The sequence below is a fragment of the Sturnira hondurensis genome, unplaced genomic scaffold (assembly GCF_014824575.4).
Source record: "Sturnira hondurensis isolate 20B ecotype Veracruz unplaced genomic scaffold, ASM1482457v3 Scaffold0012488, whole genome shotgun sequence".
Taxonomy (NCBI): domain Eukaryota; kingdom Metazoa; phylum Chordata; class Mammalia; order Chiroptera; family Phyllostomidae; genus Sturnira; species Sturnira hondurensis.
In genome coordinates, this window is record NW_028085119.1 from 740,887 (window position 1) to 765,346 (window position 24,460).

The following is a 24,460-nucleotide window of genomic DNA, read 5'->3' on the forward strand; positions in this document are numbered from 1 at the left end:
TTTATGTCAGTGGTCCCCCCAAACTGAACAAGGTGGGCCCCCCGCACCGGACCCAGAGATAACAGCGTCAAGGAGGCTCCTCCACACTTTCTATACCTTTACAGACAAAGCTCTCCCTCGATCTTTTTAACACCGACACCAGACATCACAGCACATACAGAAGTGCCATCCATTTGCCACTCCCATGTAGACATGCATTTAGGTTGTTGCCAACTGTTCCCTATTGAAGTAATGAAGCAATGGCCTTTCTTGTACATTCATATTTGCACTCTTATATAAGTATTTCTGTTGGCTACATTCATAGAAGTAGAATTGCTGGCTAAGTGTCTGCACATTTTACATTTTCATGTATATGCCAAACTGCCCTCCAAAAAGACGGCAACACGTTACACATACATTTCACATGCCACGAAAACCACTGAATACATCCAGGGGTGGGCTGGGGTGGTCCATATCCACCCCACCCCCACCTCCACCCCACCCCCACCTCCACCCCACCCCCACCTCCACCCTATCCTCACCTCCATACCACCCTCACCTTCACCCCACCCTCACCTCCACTCCACCCTCACCTTCACCCCACCCTCACCTCCACCCCACCCTCACCCCCACTCCCTCTTCACCCCCACCCCAGAGGCACTTGAATCCACAAAAGTGAAACTACCTCCTGACCTGGGTGGGAGACCTGAGCCAGAGGCGAGGGCCAGTGCAGACCCTAACATCACATGCTTCCCCTGCTCACCCAGCCAAACATCTCCTGGACTAATTGTTCTCTTAGGGGAGAGGGGAGAGTGCATTTGCATTCCAAGCCCTTGATCTTTAATCCTGGAATCTTCTGGCCTGCATTTGTGCCTGAACCATTTGATTTCTACCTGCATACATTCAAGTGCAAATACTTCTACTCCAATGTCCTGTATTTTCCATGTTGTATAGCAACAAGTATTTACTGAGAAAACATCTGTCTAGCAAAGCGTGCCAAATGCAGATCAACCGAACACACTGGGAGTGAAAACCACCAACTGAAGTGTGCAAGCCGAAGAACCATTGTTAGGGGTATGTCTGAATAGTTGGGTATTCTGTATTCGCCTTCCAAAAGAACTCTTGTAGAGAAGATAGAATATAAATATTATATTAGAAATATTTTTAAGACCTCTTAAACACTAATCTTTCAACTTAAAAAAAAAACTTGTCTTTTGAAGTCTGCCCTTCTTGTGTTGGGAATACTTATAGAACCTGAAAATGGTTTTAATCAATCCTCATGGCAAACTGTGACCAGCTAGAAATGTAAAGACTTTTAACCTGAAACTTGGTCCAAAAGAGCAAATAGAGGAGCCGAATTATATACTTAAAAGAACTTAAATTTCAGAGTTAGAAAACCTATGGGTAGAGTATTTGGTCTCCGAAGCAGTGACTTTGCTTTTATCTTAAGATCTTTTAAAAGTAACTCAAAAAAACTCTTTGAACTAACTGCTACAGGGCTTTGAGCCANAATCCTCATGGCAAACTGTGACCAGCTCGAAATGTAAAGACTTTTAACCTTAAACTTGGTCCAAAAGAGCAAATAGAGGAGCCGAATTATATACTTAAAAGAACTTAAATTTCAGAGTTAGAAAACCTATGGGTAGAGTATTTGGTCTCCGAAGCAGTGACTTTGCTTTTATCTTAAGATCTTTTAAAAGTAACTCAAAAAAACTCTTTGAACTAACTGCTACAGGGCTTTGAGCCAACTTCTGCTATGCAGGGCAAACGTACAGGGCTCCGCAGAAAGCTCATTGTACGTGGATCTCATTTCTATCTCCTTCTCATTTCCCTATCCCTTTTCCAATTTTTGTCATTCATCTATATTTGATTCATCTCTGTCTTTCATTTAAATTGCCTTTAGTTGTATGTTTATTTCTACCCATTTGATTCCAAAAAACTGCTGTGAGACCAAGAGAAGATTCTTTAGCCTGTTACTCTGAGTCCTCTCCTGTTGGCGTGTCGAATCAGGGCGACCCCAAGAAAACACAGGCTGGGTCACTGGGAAGGTCATTGGATTGGCCAAGATCAACTATGGGAAGACGCTTTACAAATTATAGAAAATAGATAGACTTTCATTATGGTACAAACCAGTAATCAAGTACAATTACCCTTAAACCAAACATATGTGTGTGTGTGTGTGTATATATATATATATATATATATATATATATAAAATTGATGTAATACTTCCTATATTCTACCCTTAAAATTTAGAAATAACCCCCCCGCAACAGTCTCTGAAATACGTATGTGATAGAAGATGAACAAAAGAAGAAACAGTTTGAGAAGTCTGCACATTAAAACCAGCCGTACTTCGAATAGCGGACCCTACCAAACTCAGGTTTTACCTTGAGAAACCTGAAGACATAAGATAAGATATGTTCATTTGATTTTGAAACCCGTCTTTTTCTTTCTTTCTTTAAAATGCACTTCTATAGCCAGACCAGGAATTTCGAACAGGAAGGGGAAAAGCNATATAATTGATGTAATACTTCCTATATTCTACCATTAAAATTTAGAAATAACGCCCCCCACAACAGTCTCTGAAATACGTATGTGATAGAAGATGAACAAAAGAAGAAACAGTTTGAGAAGTCTGCACGTTAAAACCAGCCGTACTTCGAATAGCGGACCCTACCAAACTCAGGTTTTACCTTGAGAAACCTGAAGACATAAGATAAGATATGTTCATTTGATTTTGAAACCCGTCTTTTTCTTTCTTTCTTTAAAATGCACTTCTATAGCCAGACCAGGAATTTCGAACAGGAAGGGGAAAAGCAATAGGAGCTGCCTGGTGACACTGCGTAAAAGGTGTCCCAACAGGTGTTTGGGTGTTTGGGACTGAGGACTTACTGCACGCCATGCATTCTAATAGGTGTTTATACATGCCACTATTTACTTTTGTTTTTATGAGAAAGATATTTTTATATATCTTTCTTATATTTACTTTATATATGCCAGTTTTTGTTTTGCCCTTGCCTACTCCATCTGACTTGGAGCCTTTTCACAGATCTCGTAGGAAGAAACAGAACAGAACACCAGCGCGACCTCCAGTGGTTCTCAGAGACCAGCGAAACCCCCTGCCCCCACTTTACAGGTAAGGGAACTGAGATCCAAGAGGCAGAGACACTCAGAAAGCCATTTGGTTTGGAAAACCATTTCGCTCCTCTCTTTTGGAGTATACTGAACTTTATCTTTCCCCTAAAAGGCAGACTTCAACAGGCAGGACTGTCTCTAAACTCTGTGGCGTTTAGGAAATTGGAGAGCCCTATTTTTGCTTTGGGCATGATGATAATGAATCCATTTTTTCCCTTTGATGTGAGAAAAACCAGGAGAAGCTAAGTACTGCTCAGGAAGGCTCAAACTCGATTTCAGTTTCTAAGCACTAATCCAGCAGCACTCTCGTGCGCCTGGGGCTGCAAGGGGCACGCAGCCCAGAGGAAGGATGTCTTCACCACGAGTTCCTGGGACAGGAGTTCTGGCAGGGCGACAGTCAGGAAGAACTGCTATAAAAATGTCCCCTCGTTTCCTTTACAAGAATTTTTTAAAATTTTTAATGAGGCCTTCCCTCTAAAACATGACTCTAATGCTTAATTTGATATACGTATCTTTCAGTTCCTTGGGTAGTACCAGGGCTTAGCAAAGGCTGGGTAGATGAGTGAGTCACACAGTCTCACAATTTGAATCCACAGTGTTCATTCTGAAAATCTGAAAACAGTTCTAAATGCAGCTTAACTGACCTTAAATACTGAAGGTAGCCCTGTGCCCTAATCAATAAAAAAACTTCGAACCCTCTGTTCTCCCTGTCTCCTGGCCCTGGCCGGCATCACTTAAAAAGCAGCACCACAACCCAACATTCAAAATTACTCATGACACCAGGGGACTAACAAATGGTTTACATAGAAAAGAGAAGGCAAAGAAACTGTTTCCACAACAATTAAAAATAACACAAATGTCAATAACTAAAATGCCACTGAAAAACAAAGACAAAGCAAGCGTTTTCATCTATTAAGACAGATGTAGTTCCAGAAGCTTCGGCCTGCCACTCACAGGTGCTGGAGCAGGCAATACTTACCTCTGACTCCCACATATTCACATACGTACGGGGAAAATTCAGAATTTTTACCAATCTAAGAAATAATGTATTTCCCTTTGACGCAGGACACTCCCTTTTATCCTCAGTGCAGACCCTCCCACCCAGGTTTAAGATCCGTGTCCCTCTGACAAGGGGACAGAGGACCGCAGACTTGTGGGCAACCTGGTGCTGGCAGCTGCGCCTGCTGCGGCCTCACCGTGCGGAGCGACGTCCTGGCTCAAGGACGCTGGAAGGAATATGGAGCCTCAAATACAGTGAAGAAACAAACAGTTCTTTGAAGCCTTTCTAAACATAATTAAAGTTATACCTAGTTACAAGTCCCCTGAGAGCACCTCTGCTCACGAAGGCATCTTACCTTTTCTGATTCATAAGAAGTTCTCTGTGAAGATCTTGGTGGTTGCGGGACGTTTTGACCGGATTGACGAGTTTCTGAGGCCTAATTAGTTCAGGATTGTCATCTTCTATACAGTCTGGTTCAGCCATGATGCTTCTTGGAGTGAGATACGTGTCCTTCAGGTCGGGACCCTCAAATGGGTGGTCTGAAACAGAAAGACGAGGCTCATTTGTGATCCCTTCTGCAAAGACACCTCACACAAACGCAGAGGTCCAGCACGGCCATGCGCACGGCCGAACACGCTGTCCTCCTCGGCCCACGTTGCCATTTCAACAACTTTCTGAAGCTCTGGGAAAGCAATGGGGGAGTAAAGGGGAGAGAAAAACATCCGTAGCATCCCGTGCTGCCTATGACTAAAGCAAATAACCCCCTGACCTGGCTCTGGTCACACCTTTGATTTCAGGTCACGCAGGACACTTCCCACCACCATGTCCAGAGACCAACTCAGTCCCACGTGTAGTGGGTGCTCATTGCATGTTACATGCAATGAGACAGAAGAGAATGAATGCTCGCTGCGGGCAGAGCTTCCAGCACCAAGGCTGGCTGAGCGTCAAGCACGGCGGGTCCATCTGGCAGGCATCTCACTGCCGCAGGCCCTGAGGTACACCTCCTGGTACCCACCCCAGCCCTGCTCCTCCACCCCCAATGCAGAACTGGCAAATATTTCAAGATCTTTAACACACCATTTCATGCTTCCCTGCCCTTGTAAGATTACTTCATTTTCCAAACCAAAAACCAGATGCAGGGCCTGACACTGCAGACAGTTGGACACAGACAGGGCCTTCCCTGAAAAGTTCAGGACAGGCCGACTAATTCTCTGGCCAGTCTTCTGCCCCTAAACGAAATGGCGATCCCCATGTGAACCAGCTAATGCCCAAGAACACCACCTCCCCCACCTCTCCAGGGAAATCTAGAGAACTACAGCTGCCTCCTGGCCCTCAGCGCCCCAGCATGGCGCAGGGGTATTTCCATCACAAAGGCACCCTAACAGAGGGTAACCCCAGGTTTCTGTCTATTCTCTGCAAAGTTAGAACCCCTTTCTTTCCCAGTTTTGAATCCCAAGGTCCAGCAAAGTGACTGGCATATGGCAAAAACTAAATAAATGTTGCACTAAACCAAATCTGTACTAAACAGAAAAAGTAGAGAGACCCTCCACAAACATGCTCTGAGAGAAGAAGGGCTCCATCTTTATTTCAAGCCATGGAATCAAACATCCAAGGGAAGAGTGTGTGTGTGTGTGTTTACACATGAGGCAGGGCTAACAGGAGGCAAGAACACAGGTGTGCTTCTGTGGACTTGGGCGTGGTGAGGGGGGCACTGGAAAGGAATAAACATGTGTACAAAAACACCAAAACACAGGCCTAGTGGCCGTTAGCTGATACATGCATGAGTTTGATTTCAAAGTCACTGACCATGTTTTCCTGAATCCCTGAACTGTCCCCAAACCCTGCTGTACTCTGACACACCCAGCAAGAAACACTGTTCCAAGTGGCAGCCAACAATGACCCGGGCTGTAGATACAGCGCTTACAGGTACAGGACCACATCTGATCTCAGCAACAACCCCATGTGCAGGAGAATTAGAATCTTCACTTTACAGGTAATAAAATGGAGAAGCAAAAACTAAATAACTTGTCCATGCTGACATTGCCAGTAGGGTAAAGCTCAAATGAAAATACGTAAAAATGCACATCCTCTGATCTTAAAATTCTATGTTCTGTTTACCCAATTATGACACTTAATAGTTCTGTAGAAAAATATTGTGAAAATAAGGAGGATAAACATCCAAAGACTAAATGATCAGTGAAAACCAAAATACTGCAGATGTGTCATTGTTTATAGATTTGAGGTATTACTACACCATCAAGGCTCAAAATTGCACCGCACATCCCTTAAACCCCACCGCGCTGCCTTTTAAGTGAGAAAGCCTGCGACCTCAGCCAGACGGAGAACCACCAACCTCGCACATGCTGACTCAGCGACCCCACCATGGCTTTCCTGGCTGCAGCGTGCGGATCCTCGGAAAAGTGTGCTCCTCCGGTGAAAAGCGAGCCGCTCCACACACGGCTGTGCAGTCCCCACTGCCTTTAAGAGCTGAGGGCAGCTTCATCCTAGTTAATCTTTAGATGAGAAAGCGCCTGTGCTTCCATAAAAGGATCTGTTTGTCTGCCCTAAACCATGGGTAATCTCCATGACCCCCAATCAAAGCAGAGCCGCAGAGCCCTGCCTCCTGATAAGGTCAGTACTAGGGCGGGGGGGGGGGGGGGGGGGGGGAGGGGNGGGGGGGGGGAAGAAGCCCTGTGGGTGTGGGTTTCGGGGGGACGGCATTCCAGGCAGAGGAACAGCCGGTGCAAAGGTCAGCGGCAGGAGTGTGCCTGATGGGTCTGAGGAATAACAAAGAAGCCAGTTTGGGAGGACGCTGCTGGCCTCCCCCGTGAGGGACAACGGGGAGCCAGCCACTCACGGTGGTACTGCACATAGAAGTGACAAGATCTGATTCATGTTTTTAAAAGATCACCCTAGCTACCCACCGAGTTTAGAACAGACCTAGGCAGGCACAGAAAGAATCAGGGGGGCCGCTATTACGGCAATGCAGGGGAGAGAGGGCACGGAGCAGACGGCGGCAGGGCAGGTCAGAGGACAAACTGATCAGGACGTATTCTGAAGGCAAAGCCTCCGGGGTTTCCTACAGGACTGGAGATGAGCTGTGAAACACAGGGAGGAATCAAGGATGACTAGGTTTCTGGCCTGAGCAACTAGAAGGTTAGCACTGTCGATGGGGGGAAGGAGGCTGCGGGAAGTGAGACCAGGAGTTCCACTGGGGACGAGCTGAGTTTGAGACGTCTGCTAGACATCTTCGTGGTGACGGTGAGAAGGCAAAGGCAGCGGTCAGTGCGCAGACCCTGGGTGACTCTTCCCTCTGTCTCACTGATTTGACCTCCCCGATTTCCCACTTTGCAGTCCCCCCTCCTCTGCCCCTCATTCCCACCATTCCCGCAAGCAGAGGTGGCACAAGAGCCCCACTCGAAGTCTTTCCCGAAGGCCAGCGCCAGAGTACAGACACGACTTGGGCTCGGAGCCAAGAGGTGGGCTGAGCTTTCAGTGTGTGGAATGAAAAGGCTTCAGTCCCGAGTCTAGGAAACAAATTCTAGCTTGGGTTATTTTTTCTGATTTCTCTTCAGACTCAGTGTCTGGTAGTCCTTCTTTTCCCACAGGACCAGTATAGTAAGATGGACCTTAGCCTGTCTCCTGCTGAACAGAGCAGACAGGTGGGGGCTGGAGTCCTGCTGTACACGATGGTGCGAAGGTGTCCCTTTTTTCTTACTGGTTGGCCCTGCTGGAGTTGGGGCAGGGGGCATGGAAGCCCTGGGACAGAGGCAAGTGCGTAGACTTCAGGCCTGCCTGTGGGCCGGGCCAGAGTCCCTGTGCCCATCATGCAGTAAGTAGTACCACTCTGGGACCCAGGAAAGGTCGTTTAGGAAGGAGGGGCCGAACTGACAGGGAGCATCCTCTGTCACTCTGCGTACTCAGAGGAAGTGCTGGTGGCTGGGGAAAGTGTAGGAGCTGGTTCAGGCCACTTCTCAGGGACTTTCCACCCTGGAGCCATGACCTACATTTGCCGATAATCACTGAAATGACCTTGTCCAACTTCTTCCCTTTGCCAGCCATGCTCCTCGTTGCCACCAAGGCTGGGAAACGCCACTCTGACCCTAAGGGAGCACTCCCAACTCCAAGACCCTATCCTTTGACCAAACAACCGAGCACATCCCCGTGTTCGAACACCTCTCTGCCCACCCCACCCCCACCGGCACCTTTGCAGCTCGTTCCCTCCAACAGTGGGGCTGGGCCTCTTCCTACCCATCCCTGCACCGCCCCCTCTTCAGATGCAGGTAAGTGTGGAACGTCCAGCGTGAAGCCTTCCCTGACTTCCCAGTTGCAGTTAAACACTCTGATCTCTAAGCATCTAAGGAATTTTCTTTGTTTCCTCTTCCTAGTATTCACCGACCTCCACTTTGTATCACATCGACACGCATATAAATCCTACCACCTCTTCACTGCAAAGACCACATCTGGTTTATATTCACATTTCTGCGGTCCCTTGGACTGGGTCAATGAATCTTAATTACATAAATGAAGTAACAGAGTCACAGAGATCACTACCAGCAGAGGGAGCCCGTGACCTGTGGAGTCCACAGCAGCAGGGAAAAGGCAGTGACCTTGGAGCTGGGAGGACAGGCCTGTTTCCTCGCTGAGCACCAAGCAATAAACACAGAAGCCTGACAGGGAAGCCCAGACAGAAATGTCTGGAAGTAAAAGCATGTTGTAAGTGGCTGTTATTATTCCCACAAGAAACATTCTTCCAGACATAAACATAGACATTCTTGTCATATTCACTCCTCTGGTCGAGTAAATGATTCATAAAGTTAATTTCTCTTTAAAGTATCAAGTCAGTGAAGAAAAACTAGTGTCGACCCAGTGTAAGAGGAAGAAAACTGCCTTGAGATCTTGGACAAAACTTCCTATGTCCACAATTTCATCCTATGAGATTTAAAAATCAGAACTTAGAGGTTATGTTAAAGTCCATGTTTACCTAAATCTTTAAAATCTAATTGTACCTAGAAGCCCTAACAGTTGAACCGTTTTGAAAACAATTCCTGAAGCATGACAGTGTATACAGTTTACAGGTGCACTAGAACCGATCAAAGCTAAACAATTTCACTTCCGAATTGCTACAGCTACTTCTGGAAAGTTACAAATAACTCTAAAATATTCTTTAAGACAATTTGCTTCCCAGGCTGTCTCAAAGAGATTCTAGCCACCCTCTGACACTGTCTGAGAGAGCCAAGTCACTTCTGATTGCAGGCCAGCGAACTCTCTGGGCCTCAAGCCTGAAAGCGAAAAGGCTCTCCCTGGACCCCCAGCCATGGGCCTCAACCCCATGGTTCCCAGAAGGGAGGGTGGTGGTGAGGACTGAGTGCAGGCAGGAATTTCTCCCAAACAGCAAGGCCTTTTCGGACAAACTCCTGATTTGCCTGACCCTGAAGGACACTAAAATTCCATCCTGGACCAGGAGACAGTGACACCAGCTGATACCCATACACACTGGACAAGTGCCCAGGGGACCTTTAGGGCCACACCCCTAAACTAAGGCTTACAAAGGGCGCCCAACCAGAGCAATCCACACAAATGCAGAAACGTGACTTTTCACTCTGCCCAGCTCCACTGCTGCTGGAAGGCCAAACTCCCCGAAAACTGGCTGCCAATGTGCCGCTGTACGAATGCCAAATAGTGAAACTCTTGGGAAAATATCAAACTTATTTTCTCATCAGTTTTCCTCATTCCCCTCAAAATGTATTTTTACCAAAAAAGGCATATATTTTATGTTTAGAAAGAGAGAGAGGAGGCAAGAAACTTCAGGAAGACAGAACATAGTGCCAACAGTCAGGATGAGCTGGTCTGGGTGCAGAGAGACCAGTAGGTGGCGATGGCTCCGCAAGGACCTTGGCGCCCCTTTCCTGACAGCCAGGAGCAGAGGGAGACGGCTCACCCCGGACTCCCGGCACATGCCGTGAGTGAGTGAAGGTACACGGGAAAGCACAGGACACACGCCTTGACAGGAGCCCATCACGGAGTCACTGTGTGTCTGCCCTCGGTCCTGTGCGCAAGCCTCTCCCTGTCATTTAATCCTCTCGACAACCCTGTAAGGTGGGGGTTCCTATCCACGCGAATTTACAAAGGAGGCTCAGGCAGGTTCCAGATCACACTGACAAAGTCTAACCTCCGGCTTCCTCATTCACTGTACGTGTGCCTTTGAGCACATTTCCTCACCAGTTTAAAAAAAAAACAGCAGATGATCTCACAGGGCTGTTAGGAAGAGCCAATGAGAAATGCACACCAAAAGCATCTGATGCATAGAAACAGTAAGCCCTCCCTGACTGTCACCTGTTATTAGTGCTGTCACTGGCAGCAAATAACAATAAAACCAGGACTGGAACTTGGGTCTGATTCCGAAAGGATGCTCTCCACGCATTCCACTCTGCGGGCTGGAATAGCGGGGGAGGAGAGCTGGGTTTCCTTGTAACAGGATGATGTTCTCTCTGTCTGTGAAAGACTGTGGAAACTTTCTATCAAAGCTTTATCATCTCAAACAAAAAATACGTTGTAGAAGTCCACCCTAAAGTGAGGATAAAAGCCAGGAAAGACACATTTTCCTTAAAACATACAAGCATTTGTATAACAATCTTAACAGCAGGGTTCTGCGTGACAGCCCCAAGCTGGAAGCAACGCAAATGTCCACTGTCAGCAGGTACACTGGAAAACTACACGGCCCTGAGAATAAACGGACACCAGCTTCGAGCAACGGCACCGCTGCATCTCACAAACATAACACTGGACAAGAAGCCAGACACAGAAGGGCCCATCCTGAATGCCCGCGTGAATACGATGTTCAAAAACAGGCAACAACCAACCCTTGGTGTCAGCACAACAGCGGGTGTCTTGGGAGCTGGGGGGAAGTGGACGAGGATACAGGGGGCTCCTGGGGTGCTGGTAACACTGTCTCCTGGTACAGGTTCTGGTTACACCGGCATGTTCACTCTGCAAAACCACCAATCAGTATTTTATTGACTCCTGTGCTGCTCTGTATATAAGTATAACTCAATAAACATGGTACACATTAAATAGCTATTAAAATTACTATCTAGAGATCATTTGGTTCCTGCTGGGTTACAACAATTTTATGATTTCATCCACTTTAAACCGTGTTCATGAGAAGCAACTCAGTATAATGGAAAAGGGCAGCAGGTTTGAAGAACACCTATCCTGAATTAGAATACTGGTTACGTGACTCACCAGCTATCTGATTGTGTATAAATTCCGAGACCTGAGTCTTGATTTCCTCGACCGTAAATCAGGGCCAGCACACCTGCGTTTGCAGAGCTGTTGCAGGCATTGAAGAAGACTTACGGAACACATTCACCAAACCCAGTACCTGCTCACATGGCAGATGCTCGATAAACGGGGCAGTTCAACAGGCCCGACAAATCAACTCATTTATCTAACTCTCCATTAGTTAATGTCCTGAGTGAAAATGGCTGGCCAGATGCTACAAGCATGCTAGTTAAGACCAAGTTTAATAAGAAAAAAACCCATGTTGGTCTCTGCTCATGTTTCCAGTTCGGACTTAGATGGGTGACTGAGAGGAGCAGAGAGGAAGGAAGAGGAGGGGAAGGAAAGGAAATCCCGGGTAGGTGAGACCAAAGGCTGGCGGGCAGCCTGAGCCCTCCCAGGCCTCTGTGCTTTGGTCTTCTTATCTGCACAGCTAAAGGGTCATTAGTTCTCATTTCTCAGTAATCTGTTGTAAATAACTGTTCTGAGCACAGGGCAATTATATAAATGAGGTATATACAAATACATAATGTCTCCTAGGTTAGTCCAACATAAAGAGTTTAACTCTTCCACATCAACTAACTCTTACCAACGTTTACAATTTACTTAACCTCCCACGTCCCTCCTGAAATCTGAACTAAGGACCCATTGGTACGTGAGAACGCTATCGAAAAGCCGAAACAGAAAATAGGCAACATAATCTTAGAGGCATGTTTTGCATAATGTTTAATTCAAGGTGCTGGGAAAAGAGTGGGCAGCTCAGCAACGGGTAGAAGGCAGGTAACAAAAATGTCCTTGAAAAGCACGGCAATACTTTAAAAGCTTCTGCCTTCCACTCTTGTTTAATACAGGTACTGCTCACAAAGCTTACCGCTCCTGTAAGGTTCAAGTTGAGTTTCTGGACTATTAACAATGCATTTACACTCACATCTAACAAAAAATCACTCAAATACATACAAGGGATACCCAGAAAGGAAACAACTGGGGAAGGGTCTCAGAGAGCACTTATACCCAAGCTGGGTACCAGACATCCTGCTGGTGCCCGACCGCCTGCTGGTACCCGACCGCAAGACAGAGATGCTGACAGTTGACAAAGGAAAATTTGGGCTGCTTCCATGGAAACCAGCCCATCAACCCAGCAGCTGAAGTCCTTCTGTCTCCTATCCCCCCAAAAGGCCAATGCTTTGCTAAAAAGAGGAGCTTTCAATATTGCCCAATGATACCATGTTCAAAACCAAAGTGGAAGTTTAAAAAAAAAAAAGGAAAAGCAGCTCTTGAATGACCTGGTTTTGCTATAAAGTTGGATATTCAGCTAACCTGGAAACATGTGAAGACAAAATATAAAGAGAAAAGGAAAACAAACAAAAAAACAAAAAAACAAAAACACACTGGGGATGTGAGGAAAAGGAGTCTGCAGGCAGAACAAAGTTAACATAAAATAAAAATTCACTCAGGTGCTGGGTTGGGGGGTGAAAGTGAATGTGGTTAAAGGGATAAATAAAACCCTACGGAGCTCTCAGCCAACTGTGACGTCCCCCTGTCCTGGCAGGCCCGTCCTTGGTGGTTTTTTCACTCAGACACCTTCTGCCTCCAGGGCAGATTCCAGGACCCTAATTCCGATGGGAGGGGAAACGCCCTCAGCCCCGGGCAACAGCAGCCCCTCTCTGAGAGGAGAAGGGGCAACCAGATAGATGTAAGGCATCACCACAGTGGGAGGACACAGGCACCCCGGGGCAGAGGCAGGTTGTGCCACAGAGGGGTCAGAGCCCGCTCACTTTCTCCGTTCTGCACGTCCCAGCCTGTTTAGTCCTCCCCGAAGCACAGAACGGTTTCTTAACCAAATCCAAGCATTTGGGCTTACTCCTCAGGAATTGGTCGTGCACTACAGATATTTATCCCAAACTGGAACGGACTCAGCAAATGTCCTCCTCACCGACTGTTATCTACTGGGCAGATCAAAGTCCCGTGTGCCGGCCCTCAATGTGACTGTGAGGCAGCCAAGGACAAACAGCTGCCCCTAGATCATTAACCAAACCTACGAGAAAACAAATTTCATGCAACACACATCCACTACCTGAGCACTCACTACCTGAGTGGTGCCTGCCTACCCACAGAACAGTCCACATTCAGGGCTTTTCCCCAGGGCTCCCAAGGCTCCAGGCTTCTTAGGGTACATCCTCCTCAGCCTCTCCCAGAAAAGCCCAGGCCACTGTCAGTCTCCTGGAGTTGACTGCCAGCCCTTAGACAACCTTCCCTGGTCCTCCCCGCACCTGTCTGCCCAAGTGTCCTGTCCCTTTCAGTCCCTTGGTGCCAACTGTCCTCCAGGAACAGGTCCCTAGCCCTACGCTCTCTCTCAGTCTTGGCTTTGGAGGCCCCACTCACCCTCGGCCCTTCCACCAGGTGAGCGATGCCTACAGCGTGTGTGCAGCTGACCTCTCCCCGAGTCCTCCCACGGCCATGCCTCAGGAGCCATCTCCTGCTTGTCTGGATAACTGAGTGCAGTTTTACTTGATCGCTCTCCCCCCACAAATGTGACAATTTTTTTGGTCTCCACGTTGTCTTCTTTCGAGGGTGTCCCATCAGAAGGGAGGAGACCGCTGGCTGCGATCACTCCCCACAGCTCTAGCCTATGCCCCACGCCTAAGCCATACAGTAGCCACACGGTGAGCAGTTGGTGCAGAACTGGTGGAGAGCTGGGGCCACAGACTCCCTGTGCCTTTGGCTGAGGTCACCGGGGGGCCAGCGGCACACCTGGCGTTACTCCCCACTGTGTTCCCAGTGCTGTGCCTGGGTCACACGGTGGGCACTCTACAAAACTGTACTGAATGGAGGGGGCAAACACGGAAGGATCTGAGCATCCACGTGAAGCAACTCCTTCCAGGAACCCTTTCCTGGTTCCTCTGGAGGTTGAGGTTCCCCTCTTCCTATCCCCCCAGGGCACTTCTCTTAGGGTACGTCCATCTGCTTCCATTAAAACGAAGACTTCTCATCCCTCACAGTAAACTGACAAAGGGAGGGCCTGGCTCACCCCTCATCCCCAGAAACACCTCGGCGTGCCTTCCACATACTGCTGGGCTGAGCCTGACCCGCTGCCACTCAGCTCCAGAGACGTGTGGAGTTCGGATTTACAGCAGGGGCCAAACTCGGGGTGGGGAAGGGAGCTCACGCTCTGAACAAACTGTCCTAACATGACCTTGAAGGAGCTCAAAATGAGTTAGACAAGGGCTGCTTCTCTTGATAACAGATCAGAACAGAGAACCCAAAGTATGTTCTCTAACCCAGGTGATTATGTTCCCTCTGGAATAAGATGACACAATAAAACCCTCCCTAAAAGTTCATAACATCAATTACTGTGTATGAGCAATGAGTGTTTTGCCACAGAAAGATAACTCGAATTGCTGTCAGATGGAAAATAGATACGAGGACACTGGCTTGCATAAATATTCCCAGGAAGTAATTAGCATTTCATTAATATGCAGCCCATTAATCGGCACAAATCTCTAAGCAACTGAAATGCTATCCAATTATTCAATTAACAGATTTCTTCAATAATCAATCACCTTAAATTCACTGGCCTTAAAATTGCCTTAACTGATATATTTATCAGATGACATTTGATAGATGACCATTACGTGATTCAGAGGTTCTCTGTCTCCTACATAAAGCAGCTTGATGAGATCTGAAGTTCAAGGACCCTTCACTTCACCAGTGAAGAATGTTCTGTAGTAGAAGGCACAGTCTGTGTTCGGAGAAGCTGTTTTTTTTAAAAAAAAACGTTGATCACATGTGTTTTTCTTAATTTATAATTTTTTAATCCTCACTGACGATTATGTTTATTGATTTGAGAGAGATGAAGGGAGGGGAGAAAGAGAGAGAGGAGAGAGAAAAACATTGATGTGAGAGAGAATCACCCATCTGGTGCCTCCTATACGTGCTCCAACCAGGGATTGAACCTGCAACCTAAGTGTATGCCCCAGTCAGGTATCAAACCTGCCACACTCTGGTGTACGGAACAGCACTCCAACCAACCGAGCCACCCGGCCAGGGTGCAGGTGTGGTTTCTGCACTTCTACTTGCCATTCAACCACTTCAATTCTCAAAAGCTCAGCTCTTCCAGAGCAAGGAAAGAAAAACCCGGCAATTTTGTTGCAAGGCTGATTTTAAAAATGCTTAATTGAAAATAATGATTTACTTCCATACCTGTAAAAAGAAAAGATTGAACCAGATGACCCTTGAGATCCCTACTAGTTCTAATATTCTGATTATACAGAAGAATCTGGTTTATCCATCATCTCCACTACGGTGGGGGAGAGGGACGAGGGGGAGGGGTGGGTGATTAGGAGTCAAGGGCTTCAGAGCTTGGGCCCCGTCCTCAGGGCCAGGCCAGGAGGGCCTGGGGAGGACACTCCTCTCACATTCCACACACACCTCACTAGGCCTCCACTCCTCACCCAGGCCTGTGAGTCACAGACTTCTCCGAGGGAATCTATGCTGAGTAGGTTTCCTCCCAGTGATCTGAATTGCCCCGGGTGCAGCCACCCTCACTCCAAGTCCCTTTAGAAGAGTCTCAACTGTTTGGTCCAGGGCTAGAAAGGTCCACACAGGATGGAGTGTGGAGCAGACTTTGTTAAACCAAAACTCCAAATCCAGGGGGTTTCTGGATATTAGTCATGAATCACATATGTACCGTAGCTGATAAAAATGAAGTACCATGTAGTCTTCTTTGCATAAAATCACCTGTATCAAATATATATTATACCAGGGGTCCATAGGCCCCGGGCCTGTACCAGTCTGTGGTGGCCTGTTAGGAACCAGGCTGCACAGCAGGAGAGCAACAGGCCAGCCAGCGAAGCTTTGCTCACATTATCTGCCTCCTACGCCCCTCCCCAGCCCACGGAAAAACTGTCTTCCACGAAACCAGTCTTGGGTGCCAAGTGGGCTGGGGACCACTGCATTACACCATATTTAAATTAATTCCAGTCTGAGTCCTGAGCCTCCTCTGAAGTCAAGCCACAAGGCAGTCCCCACTGCTCCTCCCCTAGTTCCTCACGATTTACATTTGTCCTCTCTGTAAATCCACAGACAGCCTTGCTGCCTACTCTCATGAAGCCCACACACGTAAGTTTTATAAAGTTAGTGAACTGTTTTCTCCTCATCCCCTTACATTTAGAAAACCAGTGTTTCCTCTCACAGACTACTCGTAAAAGGATACATTTTTGCTACTTCCTTTCTGAAGAATTTGTTGGTAGTATGTGACAAAAGGCTTTAACGTGTGCCCCTCAAATCTGGTAATTTTACTTCGAGGAATTTACTCCAACGAGATCATCAGAGATGTACTCAAAATGTATATATAGGTATAGTTTATCTATGATAGCGAGAAAAAAAGAAAACCATTAACTATCTAATAATGGAATACAAGGTAGCTTGAAAATCATATTATTAAAACAAATAATGAAAGAGAAAATAATCACAATGTATCAAATGGGAGAAAATCTCAGGTTCCCAAGCAGAATGCCCTTGATTTCCTAGTACACGCATTTGTGTGTACAGAAGCTATTTAAAGTGTAGCCCAAAGACCAGCTGCATCAGCACCACCAAGGAACTTAAATGCAAATGCTGGACCAGAGAGCTACTAACAGAATCACTGGGGGTGGGCCCGCAATCTGCCTTTTCATGCTTACTAAGTGCCACACAAGCTTTGAGGTAGATATAAAACTCACCCCATTGTACTGGTAGGGAAACTGAGGCCCAGAGAAGCTAGGAAACCCAGAGAAACTCAGCCAAAGCAACAAAGCAGCATCACACAGCTAGCTCGAGAGTCTACTCTTCACCACTTTGCTCTAGAACTTCTCTAGGTTAACTCACACAGGATTGGGAAGTGTGCTCTGTGCTCTGTCCCCTAAATGGACAGCATGCTGCATCCCACCTGCTGTTTTGTCTTCCTCACAGTGTTTTAGCACCGCTGTTACCAAGTTACTGACTGGGGGTGGGGAGTATTGGCACTATCACATTGACAGTCCCCTTGGTGAATACCTGCCTGACACCTCTGAAGGCTACAATAACATGTTTCGATTAACATGCACATTAAACACTAGCCCACATGAGCAGAAACCTCTATGCCCACCAGTGGCAGACAGCATGGAGGGCATGATACCCACTACCAACAGAAAGTCCTCCTGCTGCCAGCTAACCTGAAGCTGCCGTGTGGCGATCCCATAAACACTGTCTACACACCACGTGGCCCATTGTCTTTGAAATTATGCAACTCTTGATCAATTTATTTTTTTTTGTTTCTAAATTATTTCAAAATTTATACACAATATTAATATTTCAATTTTTATATTGTGCTTTTCTATATTCAAAAATGTTTAATTGGCTAACAAATGCTACCAGATTTTATCCCCAAACTGCAAAATTCCTGAATAAAAAGGCCTCGCTGAGCACTTTTATTTTATGCTATTTTCTAAGTAGGAAACACCTCAGGCAGTCATTTCAGGAAACTACAAAGGGGATGGACTGGGAAGATGGTTGCTTTAGGCCTCATCACCCCTGAGAGGAAGGAAACTTCACAGACTAGAAAAAATTTCCAGCTGGACTAGCTTTCAAAGCCCTCACACATTCCTGTCTTCAAGAATGGAACAATAATTCCATAAAAATTATGGCCTGGCCCCACTGGGCAACCAAACAAATATTTTCAAAAAGAAGAGACTATCTTCAAAAGTACTTAATGACAGAAACTTTGGAAGAAACAGAGACCATCTGTTCAACTTCCTCATTGCCACAGATGAGGAAACTGAGGCCATTATTGCAGACGGCTTGGCTAAGTTCACAGAGAAGGTCGCGAAGCCTGGCCCACAGCCACTATCCGACTGTGATCCACACTCCACCGTACCACACTGCCTCTCACACTTCTGACTCCTACATTGTATTTTCTACATTGATTTTTCTACATGTTCTACTGATTCCAGGAGAAGTGTTTTTGCACTATCATTGACACCACCATTAACATTACCTCTTGATCAATAACTGGATGGCATCTCTGAAGATACTACATTTAAACTGTAAGTATACTTTAATAACAGCACCATAGTTCTAGCTGATTTTCCATCCTGCCAAATTCCAGAAGAGTGCAAAGTCATTGTGAGATTAAAAAAAAAAAAAGCCTCTCAGGTAAGAAAACTATTCATTTGTCTTTTTTTTCCTGAGATATTAACACTGAGCAACTACATTGTTAAAAAAACAGTGATTGCTTAGATGCAGTAACTTCAGACATCCTCTTTTAGATTCTCCATTTACACCTCATCCTTCCTTTATTAAAACCTATTCTTCCTCAAACATCAGCATTCAGGATATAATTAAATGAACTATTGGAAAAGTAAAAGTCAGCCCTACTGACAACCAGAAAAGACAGGCCTGACTTACTGACCCCAGTGTTGCCACGAAAACATAAAGGTGGCTCAGAATGACCCCACGCTGCCATTACAAAGTGACTAGCCATCTCCCTTGTCTCGCCAGCACGTGTAATTGGGAATTCCTCACTGAGTGGTGGGTCTAACCCACACTCATCTCTCACTACACAGATAAAACACATTCAAGGTACCCGGGCACTGAACTGTTTCCTGACCACACCGCATCCAGGTCTGGCCCTACTTCCCAACTCCACCTTTTAATCACCCAGCACAAGCACCGATCCAATCCTGCCTTTCCAAAAAAAAAAAAAATCAACAATCTTCTGGTCTCCATCTGCCTACAGCAGCAGACTAAATGAACGAAACTTTGGTATGACTACCCCTGGGGTCCCGGTGGGGGCTGACTGACTGGATTCAACACGTTTTGTTTTAACAAGTTACCAGGAAGGTGTGTAGAATAGAAAGAACCTGAAATAAAAGGCCCACAAACCTATATCCTGAATTACCATTTCTCTGGGTGATAGGCAGCAATCCATCATTTTAGAAGGTTTCATCTCAAATCTGCTATTTCTCAAATTCCAGCCAAACAGACTTCCCCCGTGAAGGGATGTGCTTCATCCACCCACCACTATTGCACTGTTGGAGTTTGTCTAGGGAACTTCATTTTTCACTCAAAGAAAAAGGGAGCCTTTCGTGCCATGAACAATGATTACGTTTTTCTAAACGGTTATGTGTTTTTCAAAATGGCTGTCATGCTTCATAGTTATAAGAATATAAATAGACTGGTACGTGATTTCTGCTTTCACAATGAAAACAGGGCACGTCTCCGTCTGGGTCTTTGGAGGACTGTCTGGCTCTAACTAAACCCCAGAGAGCAGCTATTTACACAGCTCAGGTACTTTTAATTAATGTCTGTTTTCCATCTTACCTCTCTTCAGGTTACCTCGTGGGTTCCCTGTGCCCAACAAAGAGAGGGAGTCTTGTTGTGACACCAAAACCCAAGGAGGGAGATTAAACCAACAGCTGTCAGTCAGCAAGACTAGAAGCGTACTTAGACAATCACTGTGGGCCCCTGCGTGCACTCTGGGCTGTGGGTCGGGCCCCAAAGATCCAGGAAGGAGGGGGACATGGTCCCTGGTGTCCAGAGCTCAATTCCAGTGAGGACAAACACACACAGTAAGTACAGCGTGGGGTGGACACCACAAGGGGGAAGTGTCGGACTTCAAGACTGGACCTCCTTGCACCCCCTACAGGAGGAAGGCTTTTCCTCATGGACTGTGCCCCTGGTGATGCCGTGGGGCATGTGCAACTACACTAGACTACAAGTTGCTGAAAGGGCAGGGCGCGCCACCACCTCACACCAGAACCAGCACTGGGCTGTACAAGGCTATTTCAGAGCTCCTAGGTAACATCAGCACCCAGGGCTCTTGTCATCCTCCTGCTCTGCCTCGGCGGCCCCAAGAGGAAAGGCAGACGGGGAAGCCTCGCCTCACAAGCCCGTCTATCTTGGAAGAAAGTCATGCCCAGAAGCCTTTAGGGGAGTTTTCCCATGTCATCAGCCAGAGCCGTGCCATGTGATCACAGCTGCAAAGGAAGCTGGGAAAATGGGAACAGGGCAATTGCACAGTGAAGAGCACACAGCGTGTCTGTCGAGCAGACAATCATGCTGTCACATACACAGACCGTTACAGGCAGAATGTGCTCCCCCACCACCCCATTCTTTATGTTGAAGCCCTATTCCCCAATGTAACTGCACTTGGAGTGAGTCTTCTGTGAAGTGAATAGGATTAATGAGGTCATACTGGTGAGGCCCCATGATGAGATTACTATCCTCACAAAAGGAAAAGGCACCAAAGTTTGCTCTCTGTATCTCTCTCTCTCTCTCTCTGCCCTTTGACGAAGGCTGCCATCTACAAACCAAGGAGACAGTCCCCACTAGGAACTGAATCAGCCAGTACCTTGATATTGGACTTCCCAGACTGCAAAACTGCGAGAAATAAATATACACCAATTAAGCCACCCAGTCTATAGTATTTTGTCAGGGCAGCCTAACAGACTAAGGCACATACTCAGTTCAACTGTCTTCAAAGGCACTGGGACCTCCTGACGGGGCTCCCCAGGGCCCCCGTGTGACAAGGTCACTAAGCTACTCTAGACCCCAGCTCCGGAGCTGAAAGGGAAACTACTGCAATAATAATTTCTTAGACGTGTTTAGTCCATACAGTATCTATAATGAAAGCTTCAAAAAGCAACAAAGACAAGAGGCTTAATGGAAGCCCTCTCAGCCTTAGCTTTTCCATCTCCACAAAACCTCCCCTTTTAAACTAAGGGAGTTTTGGCAAAAGTTCAAATGTAAGCACATGTGTAGTGGGTGTGAGCCCCGGAAGAGGGAGTAAACTATACTGACGACTCTGCACATTAATTCAACTCCCTCCAGAGGCTTGTCATTCTAAGACGCCAGCCTTATTACCATTTTCCCATAGGCTGTCTCACAGAGTCACCAAAACACAAAAGCAAGGCACCCCCAGCTCCTTGAGACCAGCCTGCTTATCACAAGCAGTCATTTCAGTCACCCTCACCGTGCAGGCACACGCAGTCCAGAAACTGGATGTGATCACCCCGTGGGGCTACACCAAAGCTTTGATTCTCTGTACGCACAGTAACGGGCAGAGGAAAATGAGGATGGGAAGAAATGGCAGCAACCCAAACAAGGCACACGGAGAAACGAATGCTAACAACTAGCGGCCTGCACTGGAACAAGCAGGCGAGCACGGCCAGGATGTCTGAAAGCGGGACGGCCTTTCTCCTTACTGACATGGCAAGGAGGGTCACTGTTTTTAAAGAATAGGCATGATTTCAAAAATGCATTCACTGTACTTCTGGAGTAAACGGAGGCCTGATCACAGGTAAAAAGCGGCAGGAGAGAAATACCGACGTAATTTTAGTGATGAGGAACAGATAGCTCAGTCAGAATCCAGATCCTACAGAAGTCGGGTGATTAACTTCATTCAAACGAGATTCTTTAAGGACAATTTGTGACACTGCAATACTTACTGTCAACTGAACCTATGATCGTTGCCTCGTGTTTACTTTGTAGCTTCCATCTTCAAGCAAATTCTCTCTCTCACACTAAAGCCTTAACTCCTTCCTCCTCCCCATGCAGGGATGTGGAGCTCAAACCACCTGCCCCACAGTCCCCACGTCTTTGGCCACCAGAGATTAGACTTTTGCCCCAAGTACCAACATACCCTCCATCAGGCTACTCACTCTGGCATTTCAATCAAACCCATTTCTGCTTAATAACACTACAGCCAGGTAATGTTTTCCCCAAGTCTTGACACATCATCAAGTTCCTTAAATCCTACAGCAGCAATACTGATGAAGTAAAAGAACAGGATGGGCTGATAACCAGCAAATGCTCTGAGGACACCAGTTCCACATGAAAGGGAGAACTCTGTTCTCTCCCTGAAGTCACCCAAGTTTTAAATACGTTCATTTCTCCTGTTGCGAGAGGTTCCCTGTCAGTCAAGAACTCAGCTTCAGAATCTTCCCATTGGCACTGACTTCTCTCATTTTCAAAAAGTCTAGGACTTCATTTCAACAGTATCTGTTTTAAAATCCACACCAAAAGGAGTTCACTGAATTAAATGAGAAGGGCAAGAACAAATGGCACGTCAACACAGTGCTAACGAAAACTTATCCTCTACTTACAATTGGTTATAAAAGAAATCATTAATCACTTCCAGAAGAACAATTATAAAATGATTCCCTAACAAGAAGCTATAGATGCATCATTACAACTAACTTCCCTTATGTAAAAAGAAACAAAAACAAAAACACCCTAATCCAAAAAAAATTAATTAAGATAGGATAGTTTTACCCAATCAAATTAAGGATTCGAAGTAAAATGTAGCCAACGGGCCATGTAAAAAGACTTAACTCTTTTCAAAGTTGTTAAGGTAATAAAGAGTTAAAAGAACAAAATCTAGAAATAAATTTTCTACTCTTTAGTCTGTAATCCTACAAAAATTAAACTGGTAAGGGTCCAAGTATTTTGGAGTAAAATTTATCTAAGATTTTAAAATTCAGTCTATAGTACAAAATCTACAAACACAACGGCACATGTGACATGTTAATTAGGAAGGACACTAACAACTTTATTTTCCTAATTTTATCTAAGAATCGTCAGAATTGAAGCCATAAACCTTATTTTCCATTTATAAACTATATTAGCTCGGGAAAAATATCTGTTACCAAAGGACAAATACCATATGATTTCACTCATATGTGGAATCTAATGAACAAACTGAACTAACAAACAAAACAGACAGACTCATAGATAGAGAGCAGATGACAGCTAGTTAGAGGGTTGGGGGAGGGTTGGGGGCAGAGATGAAACAAAAAAGGAAAAGGACTCATGGACATGGACAACAGTGTGGGGACTGCTGTGGGGAGGAGGGTATAAGGATACTAAAATGGTCACGGAAAAAAATACCAAAAAAACAAGAAAAAAAAATAAAGTGATGAGTTACATACAAAAACAATCTGTTGTGCCCTGGCTGGTGTAGCTCAGTGGATTCAGCACAGGCCTGTGAATCAAAGGGTCGCCAGTTCGATTCCCAGTCAGGGCACATGCCTGGGTTGCAGGTCAGTTCCCCAGTAGGGGGACACATGAGAGGCAACTACACATTGATGTTTCTCTCCCACTTTCTCTTTCCCTTCTCTTCTCTCTAAAAATAAAGAAATAAAATATTTTTTTAAATCTGTTATTACACTCCATTCCTAAATTTCACTACATCTGATGAAAATACACAAAAACCAATGCTAAAGACTCAATTATAAGCACTTCAATGGACAGAGTCAGTCTAAAGTGGACAAACTCTCTAAAATTCCCCAGATCAATGGCTTTCAAACTTCACTGTCTGTAGTCTGTATTCCTCTTTGCACACAGTGACCCAAAACATACCCACACTAAAATTAGCTGAAATATATTTTCCAGAAGCAATACATAGCCTTCACTACATGCTGTACACCCTGACGTTTCCATCGTTTTACTTTTTGGTAATGCTTGTCATGACCCACTAAATTGATTTCATGACCCGCTAATGGCTTGAACAATACTGCCCTAATTCATTTATTTAAACTTGGCACAATAATTTGGCAACACTCTGAAGACTAGGGAAGGCATCCGAAAACTTCCAACAGATATGCAAGTTGGATGAGCTGCTAATGCCAACGGCTATCATCCCTCCAAATGGAAAACAGTTAAAAACCATGACCTTTATAAAGCTGTATTTGGGCTAGTAGTAATGCTATTAAAGCCGCCATCTTCTCTTCTGCCAAATCTTTGAACCATCCTTACTCCAGTCATTAAAGAATGACCTCAAATCTTTTTGGCTATGTATGAAGGAGGAAAGGAATAACAATTAAAAATTAGAGAATTATATTTGTTCTTAGGTAAATCATTTTCCCCGCTATGATGGAACATAAGAAATAGAGATAACCCAGAACGTACTTCCTTGCCTGATTAAAACATTTTTAAAAAGCAGTTTCAATAATTTCTATATCCATAAATAAAATGATAGGCTACGGTACATCATTATTTAAAACTAACTTTAATGGTATTTGCCCTTATCAAAAAACTACAGTGTAA

At 45.7% G+C, this 24,460-nt stretch overlaps 1 protein-coding gene across 1 annotated transcript in view; it reads right to left on the reverse strand.

The window, feature by feature from the left end:
• The window catches only part of FAM107B (family with sequence similarity 107 member B), a 193,910-nt gene that overhangs the window by 5,622 nt on the left and 163,828 nt on the right, over nucleotides 1–24,460 (reverse strand). Inside the window, 1 exon segment of the mRNA XM_037060731.1 lies at nucleotides 4,473–4,656. Coding sequence (XP_036916626.1) covers nucleotides 4,473–4,656 — 184 coding nt within the window.